Source organism: Tympanuchus pallidicinctus, unplaced genomic scaffold (assembly GCF_026119805.1).
Source record: "Tympanuchus pallidicinctus isolate F22 unplaced genomic scaffold, pur_lepc_1.0 scaffold9, whole genome shotgun sequence".
In the NCBI taxonomy this organism is placed as follows: domain Eukaryota; kingdom Metazoa; phylum Chordata; class Aves; order Galliformes; family Phasianidae; genus Tympanuchus; species Tympanuchus pallidicinctus.
The window spans coordinates 4,821,877-4,846,681 of NW_026294813.1; the positions used below are offsets into that span (position 1 = coordinate 4,821,877).

General features: G+C 37.8%; 3 protein-coding genes across 7 annotated transcripts in view; 2 read left to right on the top strand and 1 right to left on the bottom strand.

Annotated features, from left to right (window-relative positions):
- Positions 1-9,826, bottom strand: part of NDUFAF2 (NADH:ubiquinone oxidoreductase complex assembly factor 2) — a 354,445-nt gene extending 344,619 nt beyond the window's left edge. Inside the window, exon 1 of one of the 2 annotated variants that reach the window (XM_052670480.1) lies at positions 9,627-9,826. In XM_052670480.1, the coding sequence (XP_052526440.1) occupies positions 9,627-9,753 (127 nt within the window). In that variant the 5' untranslated portion in view covers positions 9,754-9,826. The remainder of the gene's footprint in view (positions 1-9,626) is intronic. The other variant, XM_052670479.1, reaches the window with a different exon arrangement.
- The window catches only part of LOC128074290 (uncharacterized), a 497,996-nt gene that overhangs the window by 335,046 nt on the left and 138,145 nt on the right, over positions 1-24,805 (top strand). The window lies entirely within an intron of this gene.
- The window catches only part of ERCC8 (ERCC excision repair 8, CSA ubiquitin ligase complex subunit), a 33,173-nt gene continuing 18,295 nt past the window's right edge, over positions 9,928-24,805 (top strand). Inside the window, exons 1-9 of one of the 4 annotated variants that reach the window (XM_052670460.1) lie at positions 9,928-10,066; positions 12,006-12,101; positions 12,236-12,337; positions 16,541-16,664; positions 18,316-18,397; positions 19,508-19,576; positions 21,707-21,773; positions 23,002-23,105; positions 23,882-24,006. In XM_052670460.1, the coding sequence (XP_052526420.1) occupies positions 9,990-10,066; positions 12,006-12,101; positions 12,236-12,337; positions 16,541-16,664; positions 18,316-18,397; positions 19,508-19,576; positions 21,707-21,773; positions 23,002-23,105; positions 23,882-24,006 (846 nt within the window). In that variant the 5' untranslated portion in view covers positions 9,928-9,989. Of the gene's footprint in view, positions 10,067-12,005; positions 12,102-12,235; positions 12,338-16,540; positions 16,665-18,315; positions 18,398-19,507; positions 19,577-21,706; positions 21,774-23,001; positions 23,106-23,881; positions 24,007-24,805 lie in introns of those variants that run through there. The other 3 variants (XM_052670461.1, XM_052670463.1, XM_052670464.1) reach the window with 3 other exon arrangements.

The following is a 24,805-nucleotide window of genomic DNA, read 5'->3' on the forward strand; positions in this document are numbered from 1 at the left end:
GTATCTTTAGGACAGTATCTTAGATATCTGCATCTTCCCTCAAGTAGTACAATATACAGTTTTGTTCCTTCCTCATCCCTCCCCCAAAAGTATACTGGTTGCAGTGAGATGATTTCTGTGTAAACTAGTAATATTAACAGCTATGAAACCACGTGGCAAAATTCAATCCAGAGTTTTTGCAAACTCTTCTAAAGATCACACGATATTCATATCATACATACATTACATATTTTAACAATTTTCAAATGCATTACTACAAGACATTTGGATAACTATTCTTCAAACAATAGCTTACTACATATTTGCACATACACTCAACAAAGCTTAGAGACAAACTTGGCCAGACAGCCAAATGCAGAGCCATCACTCAGGAGGGAGTTCAGGACATGCTGCTGGTGAAGCTCTTTCCCTTCCTGTAGAGTAGATGCAACTGGCTACAGGATGCATCTGTGACCTATGCTTGTTCCTTATTTAAGCTGCCTGCTCACCACCTGGTACGATGATAAAGCAAAATGCTAAATATATAATAGCCAGGACACAGACTAGGTAGGAGTAATGGATTGCGCTGTTGCACCTTGGAACAACAGAAACCAGACAAGTACTCATAACTGCCAGATGCCTATATTCCTCCTTTAGAGCACAGTCAGTCACACCTTGAAATGCTATGGTTCTAAAAAATCTACAAGTCAATCTGATCTCGAAACAGACTGAGCCTCCTTCCACAACTCAAGAAAGCCCTGTCTGGGAGCCATCCAAGAGGAGCTTCTCAGAAGCATTACCTTATCACTGCACAGACCACAGACCACACAGACTTACAGTACGCCTGAGGGGAAGGAAGTAGAGTATTAGTAGAGGTTCCACTGACATTACAGAACCTCTTAAAATCTTCAGATTGGCAATCTTCTCTCTTGGTGGGATGTTTAAAATAAATTCTTCCATATGTTTAATATATGCCAAAAATCTGTGACTCCAACAAATCATACGATATCTTCCTACCAATCTACATTTTGTTCTAACACGAAACAAAAATCAGAATCTCACATCTAATCCTATAAAAGCCACTGAGTTAAATTAGCTCAGCTTGCAAGTGCTACAGCTAGCTTGAGGGACACAGGGTAAGGAACGAACAAGATCTCTCCCTTTCAGCTGTAGAAAGCTATAATGCAAATAGCTGAGCCAATCTCACTTCATCATCTTCAGGTTCACTAGAGATTCTGGCTCAATTTTCTGGAATTTATCCAATACTACTACATACCTGGGTCAGACTCAAAATCAGAAAGTGTCCATTTTCCAGCTTCGGCTCAGAAACTGCTTACAGAATGTTGTCTTTTACCAGACACGACAGAAATTTCACAAAAACAACTGATTTCATAAACTATCACATTCCCAATTAACTACTGCAAGAACAATCTAGGAAATCACAGTACATGACACTGAATATCAAGATTTGTTTAATAAAATAAATTGCTGTTGGTCCTGTATTCGTGTTTCTCAAATCAGGAATGAAACGTTCTTTTTTTAAATGATGAAATATCCACATTACAATACCAAATATATTTTAATAACAAAAACAGGTATTTATATTTCATCTGAAGTAATTCTTACCTAGACACAGAACTGACACTACACTGAATTTTTAAAACATTATCTCAGAGAGATGAGACAATAACCACAACTTATTTCTAGAACTACTGCTTTGACTCCTTCGTAATCATCACTACAAGAGGGTCAATTCAGAATTTGGCTTTGTGCAGTAAAATAGCCATTCTCAATGCTTTTACAAATATGAGCAAAGAAAAAAAAATGAGTACCTTGCAAATCTCCACTTTCATAGATAGACAAAAATGAACAGTGCAGCCCTGATTCTTTAGAATTATTATAATTATCCAAAGTAAATGTGGACTAGCAAGCAGTTCAGCTAGCATTTGAGCTAGAACTGCTACTCAAAGTAGCAAACCCGTCTCATTCTCACACTTGCTGTTTTTTGCTCCCTTACGCTGAGGTACTGTACAGTCTGTGCCATCGTCCACAGCAGGTGACAACTCCTCCTCCCAAAAGGAAGTGTCCTGGTTAGACAAAAGAAGGACCCAGTATGAGCCTGCACAAGCATCTGCAGCAAGAGTGGGAGAAGACAGGATAAAAAGGCAGGCATGAGCAGCCCCATGAAGGACCATTCCAGTTCGGTTTTATTTGACAAATACTTTTTTTCTGCTAGCTCTGTTTGGAGATTTACTGTACCATGGAAATAAACTTGGATTTTTAATTCTTTTTTATTAGTATAGGTAACTAGTTTCTCCCAAAACCACTACATTTATCTTTGGAAATTTCAGAATTCAGCATTTCTATTATATTGCTCAAATCAACTATTTATAATTTGTGTTTATAATTTAAACCCCAATACATGCCACATGTATTAAATTAAATACATACAGAACCTCTCTTTCAGTAACTATCTCACAAGAATGGTGAAAAGAATGGTCAAGTTTTGCAAGACAGCAGAAGCTTTGTCAAGGACTTAAAAAGAACCCATGTATTTGAGAAAAAATGTCCCAGGTTGGTTTTTGTTGTTGCTGTTTGTTTTTTTTTTTAATCTGATGCAGTAAAAGAGATAACACATGAGGAGTTGACTCTAATCAAGCCCTTGTTCATTAACTAATATTTTCTAACTAACTACAAATAGAGAGATATGTGTTACTTCCACTTAAAAAGGTCTTATTACTGTAACTGAAATACTCATAGTTCCACAATCTGACATTATTAACACCAGGACAAACTTTTTTTTGTTTTGTAAATCTTGTAGAATATTAGTTCATTTGAAGTTTAAAGTATTTTCTAAATTGTGTTGCTTTCCCCCCCCACACACTGCTCCTGTAAGCTGTACCTTCCCAACACCTTGTTTCTTAAAAAAAAAATTCTTAACATTTGTTCAAATGAGCAAAAAAGGTATCTCTTTAATACCTTGCTGCTCGACACATTTGTTTGAACACAGTTCTACATAAGCCACAGGTTTTGCCACTCAATCCTATTCCTGTCCAATTCCTAATCTAATTTGGTACTTTAAAAGTCCACACACACACACAAAAAAAAAAACCAAACACAAAAAGCTTATTTCACAAAGCAGAAATCAAACCTAACTCCTTAACACCTTTGCCATTCTTCAGAAGAAACTAAGAAGGTTGCAGTGGCCCACAGAGTAGTACGCCAGCCTTCCTCAGCTCCTTTTATTTCACTTCCCCTTTACAGCTCCTCAAGTGCACTCTTGTTCTAGTTTTTGCCCCTTTTTATTATACCTACTACTTTTTAAAAATAATACTATAGCCCATTTACTTTTTAAGTGTTTTAATGTTTCTCCTAATCTTACTTACACTAATAAACAGCTATCTATCAAAAAAAGAATATACCAAAATAAACTACCAGAAAGAGTGGGCATCAAAAATTTTGATGAGACAATCAAAACTAACAAAGCATTTGGACGATAATTATAATCTTGATTACTCAAACTCACACAATTGAGTAGAAATTTCTTAAACAGTGATGATAGTAAAACATTTCCTATAGTAGCTAGATGCAATTCAAATCTCTGCTGTACATTACACTTGTTCTGCAGCTTACTAATATAATTCCAAACCCTAGACCTCCATACAGATCATGTTTACTACACATTCATATTTCTGCAGTGATTAAGTTCCAAGGATGAAATGTGGGCAGGGCTGCTAATGGTTTCAAAGGAAAGGAACAAAAGCCATCAGACAGATGATTTTTCCTGCCACTTTGGACTCACAACAGGCTCACCTGTACTAAGCTACAATGGAATAACATATTGGTGACTCATACTGCTTTTAATCATATGGTTAGGAAAAGAAAGTGCAAGCAAGTCAGCACAAGTACCCTACAGTTATTTGAACACTTAGAAAAGATACACCTAGACAAACACATTTGCAACAGCCATCAAAATGACTGCACTGAAACATGTTCTTCGCAGCTACCAAAAGGGCTGTTGTTTACAATCCTGCAGGTGGCTGCTACTTAAGTCAACGTGATTGTTAAAACCATCTCAGATTGTACCAGTTATTGAAAACATCTTTACATGTACAAAAAGAAACAGAAAAAGTTAGTAGAAATATATTTTAACTTCCTTTGTGTTCATTTCTTGTTTTTGGCCACCAGACATTAAAATAAATAAATAAATAAAAAAGAAAGAAATCAAGACCAGGCAAAAGTAACAGACACAGAGCATGAGTGAATACAGGCTCTCAAATCAAAGCCTGAATAATTAAAAGTAACAAATGTGCAGCGTGTAAAGCTTAATGCTGGCAGGCAAGATTAGCATGGTCAGCATCTTTGTATATCAGTATCAGTGTACACACCAAAGATCAACAAGCAAGTTACTGCACATACATATTATTACTTCTTGCTCTTTGTGGTTTTAAAGTTGGTGAGCTGAACTTACCATGCGTGTTGTCAACTCACTGCTGGCAGCTGCAGGAAAAAAGCATATCACTGCACCCAAACACTGTTCTTCAACTATTAATGTTTTTACAATCTGCAGTAAGCTCTTTGCAGTGTAACTGCTTTGCTACATAACATACCAGACATACTGAAAAGCTATTTTGCCATTCCAGAATTACTCTCCTTAAAGGTGGTAGTCTGCAATGCAAGTTTAATTTCTGTACACGTACACATACAGTTATTTTAGAGCTCAGCTTCCCTTAGTCTCAAAGGAAAGCTCTATTTCATGAGTCCTGATTAGGAGTTATTTCTGAAACTATGTTGCCACCATCTGGACAAACTGAACCTGTCAGCTATTACTGGATGTTAAACCATAAAAACTCCCAGAGGAGAAAACACCTTCTCAGTGCTTTCATTTTAATATTCTAAATAATTAATTCTCTCAACATTTGGTAACAAAGTCATTAATCCAAATTCGAATGCTGAGTTTTTTTACCTGAAAATAGATGCCTCTAATTAAAACATGTATAAAAGCTATCCACCAATGCTTAAAAAGTCCAGTTTGAACTTCTTTTTTTAATATGCACCATTAATCAGTATAATGATCTACAATGCTTTATAATTACTTTATATATGTTTCATACCATCAGGATCTGTTTCTGCTTCTTCCTTGGGTTTCATTTTTGTTAGCAAGAAAGGTAATTGTCAAATGGAAAGTGTTAGTTTTAACCTCAGAAGATAAGCTTCAGAGAGGAGATGTTTTCCTTCCATAAAGCGTTACAAGAATGCTTCAATCTAGTCTTCAGCAAATCATATTTCAGATATTATGGTATTTTACAGCAAATTTTGAAAGATAGTAGAAATTCTGCTCTACACTTCCGATGCACAGGAAGGTAACAGACTATATAAAATAGATCAATCAGAATTCCTCCAATCCCAATGAATTATATTTTTTATTCACTAAAAAAATGTATACGTTTCTATCAAAGTCAAGACAAGCTACACAGTTCCTGTAATTGAGTAATTACAATCTTCTTAAACAGATTCTCCCTTATTTGCACATTTCTGGCTTTTCATAATAAACTATATCCCAGATAAAGATCTTTTATGTGAATGTAAGCAAGTATTCCACATGAAAAGGTTTGCCACAGAAATTTGCCACTTCTGCCTCACAGTACTGACAAGAATACTGAGAAACAAGTCTTACATACCAGCTTCTATCTTAAAGCTCAGATCATATCACAGGCTCAGGCAACACATGTCCCTTAATGCAATGTTTATGTAACACATACAGACTTAGATACGGAATATTTCATGTCTTCCTGCTACTCCTGGTAAGCTGCAACTCCAAGCCGAGTCTAACCTTGGTCGGTTGTTTCATACAGGGAAATGCTTTAAGCTTTTAAACCCATCTCTTGTTGTTAAATGACTCTTCTAACTCCCACATGCCAGTACTGCACAGATTGCTCATTTCAAACGAGTCTTTTTAACAAACGACAGTACAAATTAAGAAAATGAAGAGTTTAAATATAAGTTGTCTGAAAAAATCTTTAGAAAAGATAAAAAGTACAAAACTGACCTAAAGCATTCAGTGACTTGTAGCAAGATATACAGCAAGAAAAACTACATTGATAAATCTGGGCTGTTTAGAAAAATGCTCGTCTGTGATACTGAAATGAGCCATTAATCCACTACCCATCTGTCCACACCCACCTATCACATCCAACTGACGACTGAAGAGTTATCTTAGATTTAATGGACTATGCTGAATGTTTGTCTCATAACAAGCAAATAGCAGTTGTAATATTTAACCATTTTCATCACTTACAACTAATCCTGCAGGGAAAAGAAAAAAAAAGCAAAACCAAAACATTTGCATAATGTTATTAAATAGTCACTTTTTCTACAAATGACCCTACCTTATTCAAATGTTGATGGGTTGACTTTTCTCTGAAGATGATTTTCTTTCCTGATAAATATCACACAATGTGCCTTCAGTTCTGCTGCATCTGAATTTCCATACTTTGAGAAAATTAGCTACTCTAAATCTCACTAATTATTTTCTACTTCTGTGGGCAGAACCATTCCTTTGGAGTCCTTCAGAGTCTCTCCCCTGTACTGAAGCTCATAATTTTCTCTCATTTTCTTTTCTATTTCTTGCATTGCCTTCTCCTACTGAATCTACTAACTCCTCATTCTTCCAGTTTAGGAATTTTTGACACTTGTCTCCTTCACAGGAATTAATACAAGCAGCCTCAGAACTGCTTTGTCTTACATCTTCCTTACTTTCCATTCCAAATTGTTCACTCAGGGGAACTAAGAAACCCTCTTCAGGCACATATTTTTGCCATTACTTTCAGACCTTTGCAAAATAATGCAAATAGCTGCTAAAATCAGAACCTTCGCATGCCACTGAAGTCTGGAAACCACAGTGATTCCCCAAACTACAAATACATTCAAGTTGCTAAAAATAATATAATAATACAAGAATTCAAATACCGTCAAAATTAGAAGTGCAAGACATTTGAGTGGAAACCAGTAGAGGCTGTCTCCATGTAAGCTGACTACATTCTAATTTTGACTGAGACATACCAGATCTAGGATACTTCTGAGACTACACCAACAGTGTGATTTGATTCAAGGTAGTTAACTCTACTTATCATGTCAATTTGGATCTCAAAATAGGTTGTGTGTACAAATTGTTGCTATTGGTTTGGTTATGGTTTTTCTGTTTGTTTGTTGGTTGGTTTGTTTTGCTGTTGGTTTATTTTAAAGATGGAATCCTCACTTTTGAAACATTTCAAAATCTAACAAGATACTGGATGCCAAGACAGTATGGTGGCCAAGTGTGCATCATTTTACACTTCTTCCCTCTCCTCTCCCCCTCCACTTGCAAACTTCAAACTACGCATTCTGCAGACATTTAGTTCTGAGAAGTAGACAGAATGTAGTAAGTAACTCTGAATGACATGTTGAAAAACTTGAGGAAAAATCAAAATTGACCACTTAGATCCATTGATCCGCCTGTTTTGCTCCTTACTAACGTAGACAAGGCCCAGCATTCAAGGGAGCTGTAGAACCAGGACTGAGTAAGGAAAAGAACAACTGAAAGACACAGGGCATCAATTATTTGCATCACAAGCTCCATGCAATTTTATTCTAACCTCCATCAAAGATCAGCACAGACCAAAGAAAGCTGGCAGAAAGCTTTTGCTTAAAACACATAAAGACACAAAATGCTGTTTGCGTATCTTTTCTTGCCCCCAGCTGAAACTAGAATCCCTCTGCCAGTCTGAAAAAAAGGCAAGCCCCAGGCCTGGGTCTTGAGAAAAAGCAGCAGCTGTTTGTTTTGCATGGTTTTAACAGCTTATTTAGTCAGGTGCAGTACAAAGACAGAGGAAAATTCAGAAATAACAACAATAATTCAGCAAACCCACACTGTAACACATAAATCACTACTATAAACACAATGTGCAAGAGTCTTTAAAGGATATATAAAATGCAGATTTCACCAGCTTTAGCCAGACTTGGAATCACCGAGTTTATAAGAGCCAGCCCTTACTGCTCAATTTAATCTCTCAAGAATTATGCTCATTACTTCTATTTTAAGAAAAAAAGTCAGAAACTCAAAGGATACCAGGTATGACCTATTCTTAGAACCACTGCAATTCTTCAGTAAATTTAAAAACTTCTCCTATGCTCCTGTCCAATAACTATGTCCTATCTTCCTACTCTCTTACTGCTACTGCAATTACAATAAAGTTCTAAATACAGAGATTAATCTTAAAGCTTCAGAAGAGAGCTCTCAAGGTGAAACACCCACTTGCAAAAGTTCAAGATCTAGAAAGAACAGCCAGTATTTCCAGTAAAGCAGGTCCCTCTGATCTGTAAATTAAGGCTGACAGTAAAGTAATTTCAGGACCATAAACAAAGAATCTGGTTGTAGGTTCTACTCCTGTCCATAAGCAAGAAGGTTCGACCATACAATGGAGCTATTTATCTGTGTCTGAAACCACGAACCTCTTTAAGGATATTTGTTCATTACTTGGCGCTGTCACCGTCTGAAATATTTCTTCCCCACATCTCATTAAATCTGAAATTTACTGGATTTCAGCTATCGCTATATTGGAATGCCAGGTATCTATGCTTTGACTGATAAGCAAGCATAAACCGTTGCAGTGTATTTACTCCTCCAACTCTTGTGGTTTCTGTTTCGACTCTCTTTTCCACTCAGCCTAACAGATGAAGATTATCTGAGTAAGAAAAGTTTTCCGTTTGTGAACTCCATTCTATGAAGTCCTCTGAACAGGAATACAAATTTGTCCAGAATACAGACCATTTTCCTTATAATCCTTTTGTACATCTCTCAAAGTCACCATAAGCTGCAAGAGGGAAGTCCAAAAGCTGAAAGAAAAGCAGAGAAAGCTTGGAATTGTTCCACTGTCATTGTAACCAGGAGGATTCACACACAGCCAACAAGGACATACTCATATCACTCTTCCAGATGCCAGTCCAGCAGATGTGTTCAATATCACTGCCAGTCCTTCAAAAAGCGTGCAACAAAACCAATCAGAGAACTGATAAGATGCAGAACTGGAAACGTTATTTGTGTCAGAAGGGGAGATGTGTGCCTGCCCTTGCACTTCAGGAACGACACAAACCTTTAGAACTGCAGCCTCACACCTCATGCTTCTGATCCACCACACCACGGGGCACAGGTCTGCATGAGGAACAGCCACGTAAAACACACCTAGTACAGCAAGTGGGTAAGAAAGGCTGTATAGGAAGAGGCGTGATGGCTGTAAGCACTGCAGCACGTGCACTCACGATCCTTAGACGCCTCTTTGGTTAAATGACGCGGAGCCGTGCAGCGTCCGCGCAGCGCGATGTGAGGACACGGTGCAAGCACACCGAGGTTCCTCAAACCGAAACGCGGCGTTCTTCAAACCAAGTCACGGCCCGCAGCCGCCCGCCGCCCCTCACAACCGCTCCGCAACCCGGGCCGAGGGCGGAAGGCGTCACTCTGCCCTGCGCTGCCCGGGGCGGTGCGCTCAGCGCGGGGCGGCGTTCCCTGCAGTCCCGCCCCGAACGCCGCACTGCTTGCGCTCTCGCGGGCTGCGCCGCAGCGCTCGATCCGGGTCCCGGCGAGGCAACCCGAGAGGAGACCCCGTGCGTACCTGCGCCGGTCTGGTGCTGAGGCACGCGGTAGTACTTGTTGCCGAACTGGTCGGTGCCCACCAGCTCCTTCTCTGGCCCCAGGAGCCGCAGGCGCAGGGCCCGCAGCGCCTGCCAGGCGCGGCCCATCCCTGAAGCGAGCACGCGCACACCGCCGCCGCCCGCAGCGCGCGACCCCCGTCCACGGGCAGCTCCGCCCCCGCGGCGCCAATCACGTGATCCTACTCCGTCAGCTCCTCCCGCTCGCCGGCGGGCATGCCAGCAACACCGCTTGCAATTGGCGGAAGCCTTCCTACCTCCAGCCAATCCCGGCCAGCACAGGCCCAAGATGGCGGAGCGGTGCCGAGCGGCGGCGCCGTCCTACCATGTTGGGGTTTATTTCGGCTCGTCAGGCCGGACTCGACGATCCCTCGCGGCTGCGCCGGGCTGAGTCCACACGCAGGTAGAGAGGCCTGCGGGGAAAGAGGCTGAGGCTGGCCTGCGTGGGGCGGGCCCGCAGCGGCTGCTTCACGCTCGGGGCAGCGCTGACCTGAGCCCTGGGCCCGACCTGAGCCCGGGGCCCGGTGCCCGGGGCCGTCCTCTTCTCTCCTGTGCGCGAGCCGAGGGCCGGGCTCTACCCCATCGCCTGCACCGGGAGCGGGGCGAGGTGGGGCGAAGCGGGCGGCAGTCCTCCAGCGTGACCTGGCGCCATGCCCGGCAGGGGCCGTCCTGTACACGCCGGTACTCATCCGGGAAGGGTTCGATAGGATTTGTGTTGGAAGTTGGGAATTGCCCCGGGGTAGGCGGATGAGTGGTGTGTGACTGAGTTGGATACAGACGACGATAAGGCGCTGCGCAGTGCCACTCGGTTCTGCCTCACCGCGCTCAGAGGCTCTTTCTACTGATGTGTGACTGTGCTGTGTTTCACGAAAAGGCCAGACCTAGGTGGTGCTTGGGCTCACGCATCAGCTCGACCCCGTTTTTCCCATAAGCACACCTGCTGGCTGCTGACAAAAGAGTTGGATGCAGGACTGTTGTTAGGTTTGTAAAAGCTTTTCTGGAAAATGGTGACTGAAGAGAGGGGCTTATTAATACAACTGTCAAAGACAGTAATGTAATGATATTTGGTCATTAGTAAAGAATCTGTTTTGCAGCTGTTCTTCAAGATGAATTAGGTAAAGCCAGTCTCTGTGCAGTTGCTCGCAGCATCTGCAGCTGGAAGGATTTGTGTTGGATCCACACACGAAGGTTGCCGTGTGTTTACTTGTGTATTTGCCTTCAGTTGGAATTTTGTGACTGCATATAAAAAGAATCTATAACTTAAATAGATTATCAATAATAAAGTATGCAATTTATAGTTGTAATTGGTGGAATTGCCCTAATTCAGAAGGCTCATTTCTGGTTTGTGCTGTATCATGATAGGTACTTTGTGCCCCTTCAGCTTCTGCGTAGCATTCAATGTTGAGAAAAAAGCAAAATAGGCACAGTTTATATTGCTGAAAAAACCGCATACCTAACATTTTTGCCTTCTCTGCATTTTCATTTTGAATTAATAGAAATCGCACATCATCTTCAATAGATTTAAGGCACATGACTTGAAATGTAGTTCCAAAACATTTAATTAAGGCGGGGTATTGCTCCAGTCTTGAGCTCAGAAATTTTAAGTATTTTGTGAATATCAAAATTCTCACAATTCTATTCTATTCTACATATTTTGAATTAGCTTGAAGCATTCTGTGCATACTGTTCATCACTCTACCTCTAACAGTTCAAGCTTCCCACAAAAAGCATTGCGAGATATTAGAATGTCTTCTGATCACAAGATCAGGAAACTATTGGAAGCTCCACCATGTGGATAGTGTAGGTTTTTTTCTTTATACTGAAGAAAGTATAGCACACAAAGTAGTAAACACACAAAGTAGTAGTAAAAGAAAATAGTGAGATTTATTAAACTAAATAAGTTTGTCCACTAGGTGTCCATAGTTCCAAGGAGGAGTGATGGTACGTATTGAAGCTTGCAGATAACTAATATTTGTCACAAAAATGACAAATACTTCTTGATGTTTACCCTATCTGTATTTTTTCAAACAACTTTCTTGTTTTGATGCTTCATGTATTGACCTCAAATGCAGTTTTGATATTCCTTTGAGCCTGTCTTACATATTTTCTTGCCTCTTAACTTCTGACAATACTGATGATAAAACGCTTTTTCTACCAAACTTTTAATTTTGTTATGTGTCTCTGTAAGTTTACTTTGCAAGAATAAATAGATGGGATGTTAGATGCACTGAGGGAGGATGAGACCATGCTTTGCACTGTGTAGAGTTATATAGTGATATCTTAAAAATCTGTTCATACTTTTCATCTCACTTTTCTGTTAATTTTTCTTCTATTTTTTTCAGAGTTCTAAGTTTAGAATTAAATAAAGATAGAGATGTGGAAAGAATACATGGCAGTGGTATTAACACCCTTGATATTGAACCTGTTGAGGGAAGATAGTAAGTATATACTTAAGTTTGGCTAAAATCACTTCACTACGTCTTGGCCATTATTTTATAGCTGAATCCTTAATTACATTTAGCAGGTTGTGGTCTTACCTTTTGTAACCCGTGTGTTTTATTTATACTTTCAGCATGTTATCAGGTGGCTCCGATGGTGTTATTGTTCTTTATGACCTTGAAAACTTGAGCAGAAAACCAAATTACACATGTAAAGCACTTTGTTCTGTGGGAAGGTAGGTTCTCAAAGAAAAAACTACTAAAAGTTAATATTTATATCCATTGTAAGACTAGCACCAAAGTAACAGATTAATATGCATGCTTATGTCTAGGATAAAGAGGCTTTATACTGGAAATATTTGGTGATGGCTAGCATTGCAGATTATGTTTCTGGCATAAAGAGAAAAATTGTAGAAGCTTTGCAAAGATATCTGTCGTTTGCTACGTAGCAGAAGTTACTTGTTATATCTTTGCAATGAGCATTTGTTAATATTGTTTGAGCAGGTCTCTGGCAGTTTCACTTTGGGCTGTGGAAATATTCCTTGCATTCCACAATATATGTATAATTCTGTGTATCTTGGAATAGTTACACGTTTAAACAAAGGAAAAATGATTTTGCGTAATTGTTCAGCAGAGGGAAAAACAATCTAAGGTTTGTAGTTGTTGGTTTTATTTTCATTCTCTCTGTTACTGGCTTTACAATTGCTTATTTTAAGTTCACCAGGTTAGCACCATGTTGTCTAATTAATACAGAACTTTTTAGGAATGTTTGAATGAGGACAGATGTGTTACTGACAAAAATGGGTCATATTTTCCTGAAGACCCAAGGTACTACCATGCTATTTGAAAGGATCAGTATAAAGACTCAAAACCATTGTTGCTGTGTGAGACCATTCTGCAGGTAGTGAAGATTTGTGGACTATTGGCTTTAAGTCTTCCAGCAAAATCTGTTTCTATTTTGTGCTTAGATTTTCTATTAGGTTAGGGATTTAATCTAAGAGTAACAATGATATATATCCAATTTGCATTTTCTCCTTGTGTTTTCCTAGCCTTTAAGTCATTTGAGGTTTAAGAACTTGGTGAATGGTACCAAGCACAAAACATATCTATAGCAGTAAGAGCCTCAGATTGGTATGTTGGGCACTAAGAAGAATAAAAAAAAAAAGATATATAGAACATGAAACAAACGCATAGGAACATAGTCTGCTGCACTTACCAAGTGTTGTGTGTGTGGCACTACTTGAAGAAAATAACTTAAAATTGTAATTAAGAGCTAGTAATGAATATGTATCCCTGAACATAGAAACAAAAGTGAATTCTGGGACAGAGAAAACCGAAGAAACACGTGCTGCTAACACACAGTGTAAGAAAAATGATTAATCTGTACTAAAATGATCCTTTGTTTCCTTATCAGTCTAGTCAGTTGGAGCCGTACTTGAAAATTCTATTTCAGTATGGCTAGTTGGCAGTCTGTCTCTTGAGTAGGTGTTTATTTATATAGATCTGTCTCTTATTTCTCATCACTTGTACAGAAGATTAAATCATAGTAGTAGAATCTTATTTCACACAGAACAATGTTCTGAATGATGTTGCTATTGTTATTTTTCAAAGTTACTGTAGCAAGGTTTATGCCTGAAGTTATTGTTATGCTTTACTCCAAGTATTTGTCTAGTTTCCTGGTATGTTTTAAATACTTACTGGAGCTAATTAGCTACGTATATAGCTTCAGATATTGGAATATTATCCATGTAGACTTCTGACACTATAAATGAATTTCTGATTACCAGTGAGAAATACTTTTGATCTGATTGTTTCTTATCTTTAAAATACATGATAATAACATGCAAAAAGTATTTGTCTGTGATTCAAGTTTGCAGGGCACAAAGCAACTCTGGTCAGGAAATTGCTTTAAGAAGAAGTTCTTGTTAGGTGTCCTGTGAGGATATTTCTGAGTAGATTCTGACCTGGGACAGCTGAGGGTCCAATAGTTTAGACTATTATTAGATTGCAACATACCTAATGTTTCTCACATAGATTTGGAGTCACCATTGGAATAGAAGTTTTCTAAATTTTTCCTTCCTTGTTCGGAGTCAGCTCTCCAACTTTTAGTTCCTTTCATATGATTCATGCTGTCATGTGGCAAAAACTGACATTTTGGAGTAAACAAACTTAACAAGCTTCTCAGCAACATAGCTGATGCTTCTGTAGGTCTTCTCTATTTGAAAACTGTCCAGGGTGAGTCAATATCAGTGACTTTACTGTCCATATAATTCATTCTGTATTTTTCTTACATTAAAAGGTTCGTATTTCCTTGCTAGTGTGGAAAAACACTGGATATAAAATGAATTAGAAAAAAATATACAGCTCTGAGAGATGAAGTGGAATGGCACCTGGCCACTACTAAGCCCAGTTTGATCAAAGGTGATTCCAACAGAGCTACTCAAGAGAGAATGTAGAAGAAATGATGATTTTGGTGTAGTGCTGAACACAGTCCAGTTTTGTACACTTGTATTTAATACACGAAGGTTGTAGTTCAATGAATTTAGTTTTTATTGGAAAATGAATTGGGATATTGCTGCATGGATTTGTTCAAATGACTCTATAGGAGTTAAGTTCATACTGAGTTGGGTTTGATTTCTTGGCATTAGAGGTACTGAAGATTTTTAGCTTGCTCCCCTGTGGAATAGGTGCTCAAAATCAGGGGATGCTGAGCATTGTGGCAAACTAACAGGCTGTTACAGGGTTATTACTTAGAAATAACCAAGGAGAAGTTACTAAACTAAACTCTGTAGTTTCTCAGTAGTTATTAGTGTTGTCGGTGCTGGCTTAAGGCTCATTCTTTTTAAAGACATAAGATATCTTCTGTGCTTTCTAGCAACCCAAGTAAACAGGAAGCTTTATTAGCTGAGGTGTAGTGCCAGATCTACGCAGATCTGGATCAGTATTTACACAATGATTCCCTTGCAGTAGTTATCACTTTGGAGGCCAGGTGACTTGAAAGTAGTGAAGAAATACTGTGAGTTCTTCACTAGCTTGAGATGGAGCCAGTTGAACTGCTTTAGTGTATCTGCTGGGTCTGACTGGGGTGGAGTTATTTCTTTTCACAGTAGCATGTGTGGTGCTGTGTTTTGAATTTGTGGCCTAAAGAATGTTGATAATACACCAGTATCTTAGCTGTTTTTGAGCAGTACTTAAGGTAATTGAGATTTTCACTGTTTTTCACTTTGACCCGTCAACAAGTAGATTGGGGATGGGTGATAGATTGTGAGGAAGCATGGCCCAAGTGCTTGATCTGAATTAACCAAGGAGATATTCCATACCACGCAATTGTCATGTGAACTTGGGATGGCAAGGAGAAAGTGGTGGGTGGAGTGAGGGAAAGGTGTGTTTTCAAGGGCTTGCTATTGCTTTGGGACTGGCTGGAGTTCAGTCACTTGGTGGTGAGCAGTTGCTTTTATTTTATCTACTTATTTTTATGATGTTTGTTTCACTTAGTTGGTTGTTTTATTTTCATTTGATTTGTTAAACTGTCTTAATCTCAGACAATAGGTTTTCTCAGTCCTGTGTTCACAGTTCTCTCTCCCATCCCACTTGGGGGAAGTGAATGATTGAACAAGAGGCTCTGAAGGTGCTTTTCTGCCTACCAGGGTTAACTTGACAGCATGATGCTTCTGAATCTGGGAGGGTGGTACTGGATCCTCAAGCTGAGTCCACGTGGATCCAGCTCGGATGCTTGTTGCCTACCAAATATACAAAGCTGCCTATAGCATTTAGGATCTGGTTGAATCATGTCCTGGAGCTGTAAATACTGGCTCTGGTATCCATTCTTCCCAGTAGTATTACTTTTTATTACTACATACAGTTGAATTGAGTGTTTCATTTGTAAATGCAAAAAAACAAACAAACAAACAAAAAAAACCTCTCATTAACTCAGTAACTGCTCATTAAATACTGTTCCAGTTCCTTGAAATTCCAGTGATTGTGTAGCTGTAATTATTTGCTAATCATGGATTTTTTGAACTGTTTGTGTGATTGTATATTTCAGTGGGTTTGATTCTAAGACAGTGGGATTCCATATATGTAAATGGTCTGTAGTGTTAGGTTTTAACCTTAAACATTGTAACTTTAAGAATTGGACAATTTCAAAAGACACTACTCTTCTGTGCCCCAGATTCAGAGTCTTAACTTGTGACATGCTATAAATACCATATTTTTAAGGGGTAAATGATCCATGCTTTCTTGAAATAAGGGCTCTGTGAAGTAATTTACATTGACTGTTTGGAAATTGAGGCACCAAAATAACTAGTTCATCTTGAAAAATTAGTATAATTAAAACAAACAAATAAAAAGCCAGTTACTTATTCAAGTTATCACTGAGTATCAAGACAATTATAAGCCAATTGTCAAGACACTAACCAATTGAAACCCTTTAATTTTAGGAGCCATCCTGATGCACATAAATTCAGTGTGGAGACAGTCCAGTGGTATCCTCATGATACTGGAATGTTTACATCAAGCTCATTTGATAAAACCTTGAAAATATGGGATACTAACACTTTACAAGTAAGAGAATTTCTTTGCTTTTTAGGCTTTTTTAGTACAAGTCATTTATTCCCCATCCACATTTCACCCTGAGCCTGACAGAACTGGGCATTTAGAAGGACAAAAACAGCCAGTTGTGAGAACAGCAGTAGTGTGGCATTGTACATTGGCATGCTCCTGTCTGTATCAGGGGGCTGATTGCCTGAGCTGTATGGGAGCTTGGAGCTCTTAGGACAGTTCCTTTCTGCTTTTGCTGCGAGTAGGAATGTACCTAGTTTATTTTATGCTACATAAATTACTTATTTGTCCACCAAGAACTGTCTGAAGCTCTTGTTCCTTTTTAGGTATTGTGTTTTTCTCAGGAAATATTGAGTTTTGTTTGTTTGAGTTGAGCTGTGTAGCAGCAGTACAGCAGAGCTAATTATTTTTGTTAACTAAGATGTAAATAATGCTTTAGAAGGACTGGTCTTCTTAACATTTGAAATTAAAGAGGACAAAGTATTCTATATGCAGAGCAGTAGTCAAATGAGTTTGGAGAGGACATGCTGGGTCACTGAATCCAAAATTCTGTTGTTCTGACAGACACTCTTTCTCATAGTGAATTATAGGAGAATGGAAGAAACCAGTGAGAAAATGTTAACCATTATAACTGACTTAATTGAAGTTAACAGGTTTTGCAGGCTTTTAGGTTTTTCAGACTCTGAGTACCTGATTGCTGAGTTATGCATTTATTGTTTCCAGTATGCACATATATTAACGATTTTACACTGACAGTATTTGAATGTTGTTTCAGTACACAGTGAAAGAATTAAAAAAAAAGAAAAAGAAAAAAATCTGTCATTCTAGAAGCATGATAGATTTTCATTTCTTTTTATGAGACGTGAGGCTATGTTTGCAATCACCAGATATTCTTTTAAGGTGTTCTCTTAAGTGGAAAATTGTTCATATTTCTGGTGTCTCCGTGAGCATCACTTACTTTGAAAACACAGTGTTTGTGTGAAGGTTACTGATTGACTTGTTCTTCCACAAAATGCATATAACTCAGATTGAAGTTTTTTTCTTTTCTATAGAGTATTTTAGACTGGGATGACAAAGCAGTTGTACCAGGAAGTCATTGTACTGATTAAAGCCGTTGTTGTATTTCAATATTTCTAACACTGATAAGGCAGCTCATCACTATGTGTGGGCTTTTTTGTTTTCTATGTTGTTGTTGTTGTTGTTTGTTTTATATATCAGTATAGGTCTATATAGATACATAGATTACTTTTCAGCATGAAACTTAGCGTGTCAGATTTGTAAGCTGACAATAAGCTTCTGGGTTTAGGCTAAGCTCGATTTCTTGTTGACTTTAGTCTTTGTGCTGCAACTTTCTTGTTTGCTCTCTTTTGATTTTGATAATCCTTACATCTTTTCTGGTGATGTTTCTGATGAACTTCCTTGAGCATTCTTCTGGATCACTTCCCAGCACTGGCATAATTGTCTGGTGTTGTGAGCAGACTTACTTACTTTGCAGTGTTTGTGTGATGAGATTTCTAACCAGACGAATTATTGTTAGTGTGCAAATAGGAATATCTGTATTTTACTTGCAGCCATCACTTGAAAAAATAATAACAAAGGTGTACATTCTGCTAATGTATTTGTACTCTAACTAATTTGATCTTTTTATCATTAGCCTGCAGATGTATTTCAGTTTGAGGGAACAGTCTATAGCCATCACATGTCCCCATTTGCTACAAAACATTGTTTAATAGCAGGTATGTGGGTGTTATAAGAATTTCATTATGTACTTAGGCAATTGTGCTAAAAAGCAAGTAATATTCAAATTTCTTGTTCCTCTCCTGTCCTCCTTACGTAATTTCAGCCTTCATGAAAAAGACATTGTTAAAATATCTTCAGTTGTTTGGATTGATATTCATGAGAGTATTGTAGTTAGTCTTCTGAAATAAGTATTGTTCCATTCACTTTCTAGATGAAAATTCCTAGCTAGATTACCTTTGTGTACTTAACTAACATCTAAGGGTTACTGGGTCACAGAATCAATCACACACTGCATCACAGAATTGTAGGAGTTGGAAGGGACCTCTGAAGATAATGTAATCTAACCTCCACTAAGGCAGGCTCACGAGAATAGTTTACCCAGGAAGGCATCCACAGAATCATAGAGTTGCCAAGTTTGGAGAAGACCTCCAAGATCATCCAGCTGTCCATCCACCGCCAGCCAATGTTTCCCACTAAACCACATTCCTTAGTACCTCGTCTGCATGTTTCTTTAACATCTCCAGGAACAGTGACTAGCCACCCTTTTGGGTTCACTTCCCTGGTGCAACTTGAGGCCCTTCCTTTTCATCCTGTCACTAGTTACACTGGAGAAGAGGCTGGCCACTTTCAATATCCAGTCTATTCAGATCCCTCTGAAGGGCCTTCCTAACTTCAGGCACATTGACTTTCTCCCATTTTGGTGTAATCTGCAAACTTAGTGAGGATGCACTCAATCCCATCACCCAGGTCAATAGTGTATGTGTGTATGCATTGCTTACAACTGCAGGATGTTACTATGATTAGACAAAATATTTAAAGAAAAGGTCATATTTTTAATTCTCAAGATACTTAAATACTGTCTTATTTGCCCCTAGTTTCTACTTCTTGTTTGTTGTAGGTAAATTTACTTGGCCTGAAAATGTAATTCTGTTACAGAATGTGTTACTTTGACTAAATGAGTAGTTATGCAGCTGTCATTTTTTCTTCTGTTTCTTTGTCAGTGCTAAGATTGGGTTGTTGTTCTTTCAAATGATGGTTGTGTTGAGGTTTTTTTGTTTTGTTTGTTTGTTTGCTTTTTCAGCTGTCTTTGTTTCTCTTGTTTACAGTTGGTACCAAAAGCCCCAAAGTACAGCTCTGTGACTTGAAGTCTGGATCCTGTTCTCACATTCTGCAGGGTACTTTTTAGTCTGAAACATAAAATGCTAAACAATAACTACTTTGAGTAAAGCAGGCCCTATAAAGAAACACTATATACAATGTATTCTTTGTAAGTAACATGACTGATGTATTTAGTGTCAGTTGTGAAAGTTACACAGTGTTAAAGATTCTTCTGGGTGTTAGTCCTAGTGCTAATGAATTGGAGAACACAAACGTTAATGAACAGTTACTACAGATGTTGGGACATTTTCATGATCTAATCAATAGTAATTACTGTTTATTACATGGTTAAGTATTGATCTTGTTTTTGTGTGCATGTAAATTCAGTGCAGGAGGTGGGTGTCTTTGAATTTCTGTATTTTTAATAAGAAAAATCTTCTATTTTTAACAAAATAACCTGTGAAGGTTGTTGCATGGAATTTTTTTTTTTTAGTAATTATTTTTAGAGGTTTCTTTGTAGAAAGCTACTACTGTTTTTGGAATAATCATATCGAATTCTTTGCATTGACTTAATTCAGTAAGTGGTAGGATTTTATTATTCTGTAGTCCATTAGTTTTTGCGCTTAGTGAGATTTGCCCTTAATATGTTTTTCCTAATATTTATTGTTGGGAAATGAATATGACATATGGCCAGGAAATGGAAAGGCAACTAATATATATATTAAAAAAAAAAAAAAAAAAAGTGATTCACCTAATTCTAAATTACATAACTGGAATGTATTTATATGACTTACTCTATTTTGCATCAATATGTTTCTATTGTTACATGAAGTATGTTTACAGTCCTTGTATTTGTTTCTCTAGACTTCCTGTTGTCTAAACTTGTTTAATGTTTTTGATGTACACACATATGTGCATGTATGTATGTTGTTTCAAAGAAATGTTTCCTATATATTTATTTGTTAAGCACAACTGATACCCAGAACTCAATAACAGTCTTTAATAGAGTGAATTCTCATCTACAAAGTACTTTTTCAGCATAGTTACTGCCATTAGCTCTACATTTTGCCAGTGCTAAACAAAAACCTGCATGCCATGCTTATAAAAACGTGCATGATCATTTGGAACATGGCATGTCTTTCACGTTGCTGTCATTGCTGCCTCTCATGCACCACTCATTGGCTCATTTTGTCCACATCCATCTATTTGGTCTGCACAAATGTTCAGCTAGTGTCAGTGAATACCAGTTCACCAGAGTGCCATTTTTTCCACATGGAGGAACTCAGTCCCGCACCTTTTGCTTCACACGCACTTCTGTGTCAGATGCCATTTTGTCAGACTGCCCCTCTGCTGCTGTATCACATAGCAACAAAATGTAATGGGATACTGGTGGGATGGGTCAGTCTCTACTGCCATACCACCAACATCTGCCTCTGAGACTGTGGGACAATGTCGTAAAATAGGTGGCATAAAATCATAGAATCATAGAATCACCAAGGTTGGCAAAGACCTAAAAGATCATCCAGTCCAACCTTTCACCTATTACCAATAGCTCCCACTAAACCATGTCCCTCAGCACAACATAAAATTACTTTTGGAGTAGTCCTTATGTATACATGCTTGTGTGTGTATATGCATATTTATTAATGTTAGTGTTAACCTGCAGTGAGTGTATCGCTGCTATATCACATCTATTTTAGTATCTTAATGTATTTAAATATAAGAAGGGGGAATATATCTGAAATCTGGGAGCTGAGTATTTGAGAGTAAGCTGCATAGAAGTTTAGTATTAAATAATTAAGATAAACATTTTTTTAAAAAGACTTGCTGAAGAACTGGTGAAGACTTTTCTTTATTTTGCATTTGAGAACATCAGAATTAATACAGAATTTAATAATATTTCTTAACATGGTTACAATAAGTGTGACTATTCTGTACTGTGTCTTACCCAAGCAAAACCATAGTTGTTAAAGATTAGATATAATACTTCTTGTATCACATAGAGTTATTGCAGTTCCACGTGAGCAAGGTGTAGAAAGGGAAAAAACTTCTCTCTCAAAACTGCACACTATCCAAATTTATATTGCAATTCAGAAAATTTAGATTATTGTTCTGAATTGATGTATCCTGCAGAATTAAGTTACTTGCATTATTGTATATAAGTATTTTCCTAGATTACTACCTAAGCCTTCTCATGCTGTTTCTAGGTCACAGGCAAGAAGTACTGGCAGTATCTTGGTCCCCACGTCATGAGTATGTTTTGGCAACAGCAAGGTAAAGATGTTGTTATATGAAATAAAAACAATGAGAAAATTTAATGTATTTATTGTACCTGCTTTTACATTTCATATGTGCTTTGGAAGTTAATCTTTATTGTATGCTTCATTTTTTAGCTCACTTTTTTAGGACAAGAGCTGTTCAAATTATGCTTATTTTGTAGGAAGATAATACAGAATTTTGGAAATACTAATAGCATTTAAAATTATAAGCAAATTCTAGAGGTGTTTCTTACCATTCATTAGTGTTTATATTGCTAATCTATTTTATAACCAAGTCAAATGTGTTTAACTCAAAGTGCCATCCTTGTTAATTGTTCTCAGTTATGTCAGAAAGCACCAGTAGCTTAGCTGACAGTTTACAGGAATATACACTGTTAATATATTGATCTAACATGAGAATGCACAGGAAAAAGCATGTTGCATTTCATTTAGAAGATAGTTTATGTAAGGAGAAGTTTGAGTGTACTGCCCAGCTGTGGATCAGGAAGATACAGATGTCTTTGGGGTAAAAAGTGACTTAGGTTTCTGTTTGAGGGTTGTTTGTTTTAGTCCTAAAGTATCGCTAATTCGCTGAGAAATATCCAAATCATTTAAATGCATTTACATGGGTGACAGTGCATTAGAAATGGCCTTTTATACTAGTCTACCTCATATTTATACTTGGGAGTCTTGTAGTACGCATGAATTGCTCAAATCAAGGTGCCATGCAAAATGCACTGCCTCCAGTGTTGCTTTTTAAATGCAGGCAGCTTGAATCGAGTACCAGCAACCGGCGTAGGTTTTATGGCCAGTGAAGATGTAACGTGAGTGTGTGGTTTGGGAGCCAGAATGAACTGCAGCAGCCTGTGTCTTGGTCTTTTCCTCCTTATGCCGCTGGTAACATTGACAATCGCAGTTCTGACAGAAGCCAGCTGTTCCCGGTCAACCATATAGATAATGCTAAAACCTGTAGCTACAATTTAATCAGTAGAATTATTAGCAAGTTTATTCCTGGTTTGAGTTTATATGCAAAAGTGTTATACTGTATACAGAGATTCACTCTTCACGTAGGTGCCTTGAATGTACTAGATGTAGTTATTGATTCATATAAGCAAAAATCTGAAGTTCATCTTTTCGCAAAATTGACTGTGACTGCACGATGGTGGGTTGGCTAAAGGCAATTATTGACTTGAATGGAAGTAATTTTCCTAATGCATATGTTAGTACCAATTTGTTTTTCTTAGTGCTGACAGTAAAGTAAAATTATGGGATGTGAGGAGAGCATCAGGATGTCTGACTACGCTTGATCAACACAATGGAGAAAAGTCGAAAGCATCTTCTGAGGCAGGTAATACAGAATATAACATTGTAATTCATGCCCAACTAGAAGTTTTCTTACATTCTGTGAATGTGTTGAGTACCAAGACCAACAAACACAGCTGTGACATCCTATTTGTTACCTACTGCATTACACAGGCAGTTCAGTTTCTCTTCAGATACTTCCCCAAAAGAGATTTTGCTTGTGTTTGGGACCCTTTTGTAGAGAAGTCTCTTTGACAACGGCATTATGTCTGTTCTAACTGTTTGAGCCAAACAGTTACCTCAGTCGCTGCTTTGAGAAATACATAGTAATGTGGAATTAAATCAGAGAATATAGACTTTATATATTGTGATTCTGGATGAAGTAACTGAATTTTTGTAAGCAGATTTTTTTTTTTCTAGCTCTAAATAAAGGTGCGTCTGAATTGTGCACTGCTGTGTAGTGCAGAAACACCTTATCTCAGTGAGACTGATTTCTGGGTACCGTAGTCAGATGTGCCATGGTAGAATGGAGTTGGGTTTTAGCTCTTTATCCTTCTTTAAAATGTATGATTTTATTAGGTGAAATCTTTGGAATTTGTTTCTACTAAGCTGTACACAATATGTGCAATGAACTGTTTTATGTGTCAGTTTTCAATGATTGTTTTTCTTTTAAAGTAAGTAATCCAAGGAGAGTCATGCTTTCATAAACCAAGAGTTAAATTATTAACTTATTTACACGATACCATCAAACAATTCTTTCAGTACTGTATATCTAAATAAAAATGTATATACAAAATCTGAAGAAATTCTTTTTCCTGACAGTAAACACAGCTCACAATGGGAGAGTTAATGGTTTATGCTACACAAGTGATGGCCTTCATCTCTTGACTGTTGGTACAGATGATCGGATGAGACTTTGGAACAGCTCCACTGGAGAAAATACGTTGGTAAGTTATCAAGAGTCTTCAGTTAGGTTTTGCTTTGACTTAAAGGATTTCTTTTAACTTCTGTAGTTATCGTTACAACTGCATTAGCTGTTTATTTGTTGTCATAAGGAAATAACATATTAATACTTTCTGAGCCTTTTTATATAATAGATTTCTTATTTTTTGTTTACTAAAAAAAAACGTGAAGAAGTGTGGATCTACTTAGCTATTTAACAATTAATTATGCTAACTGTAAGTTCATTATCTGTAAGCATAGATGAAAATGCTTCAAACAGTAAAGAAAATCATAATATGTACTGACTACTGGTATAGATTTTTTTAAACTTTTAGTTGTCATTGAGATATGGACATCTCAATAAAAATCTCATGTAAAAAATACAGTGTTTCACTGATAGACTTCCTGGCTTTCTTACAAGTCTCCTGTATTTTTATGAAACCTCTCTTGTGGAGCTCTTCATCATTTGTCGAAATTTTCTGTCCCTTTACATATGCATTGCAACCAAACAGGAAAAAGCCATCTTTGTTCCATAATCCTTTCTATGGGCTGTTTTTTGTTTTGTTTTTGTTTTGTTTATGATGGGTTTATTTTTTTGTGGAGAACAGAAAAATTAAAAACTGGAAAGAAAACTTTTCTATATTTATTCTGAAAGAAGGAAATAGCAGGTATATCAGTTTCCATGGCATTTTAGCTAGTCATGTTAGTGCGGTCTGCCATTGCTATTAGGAAATAAAGAAATTTTATCTCTGCCTTAAAAATCTTTTACTACTGCTGCTTAGTTACAGAACGTGGTGAAAGTGT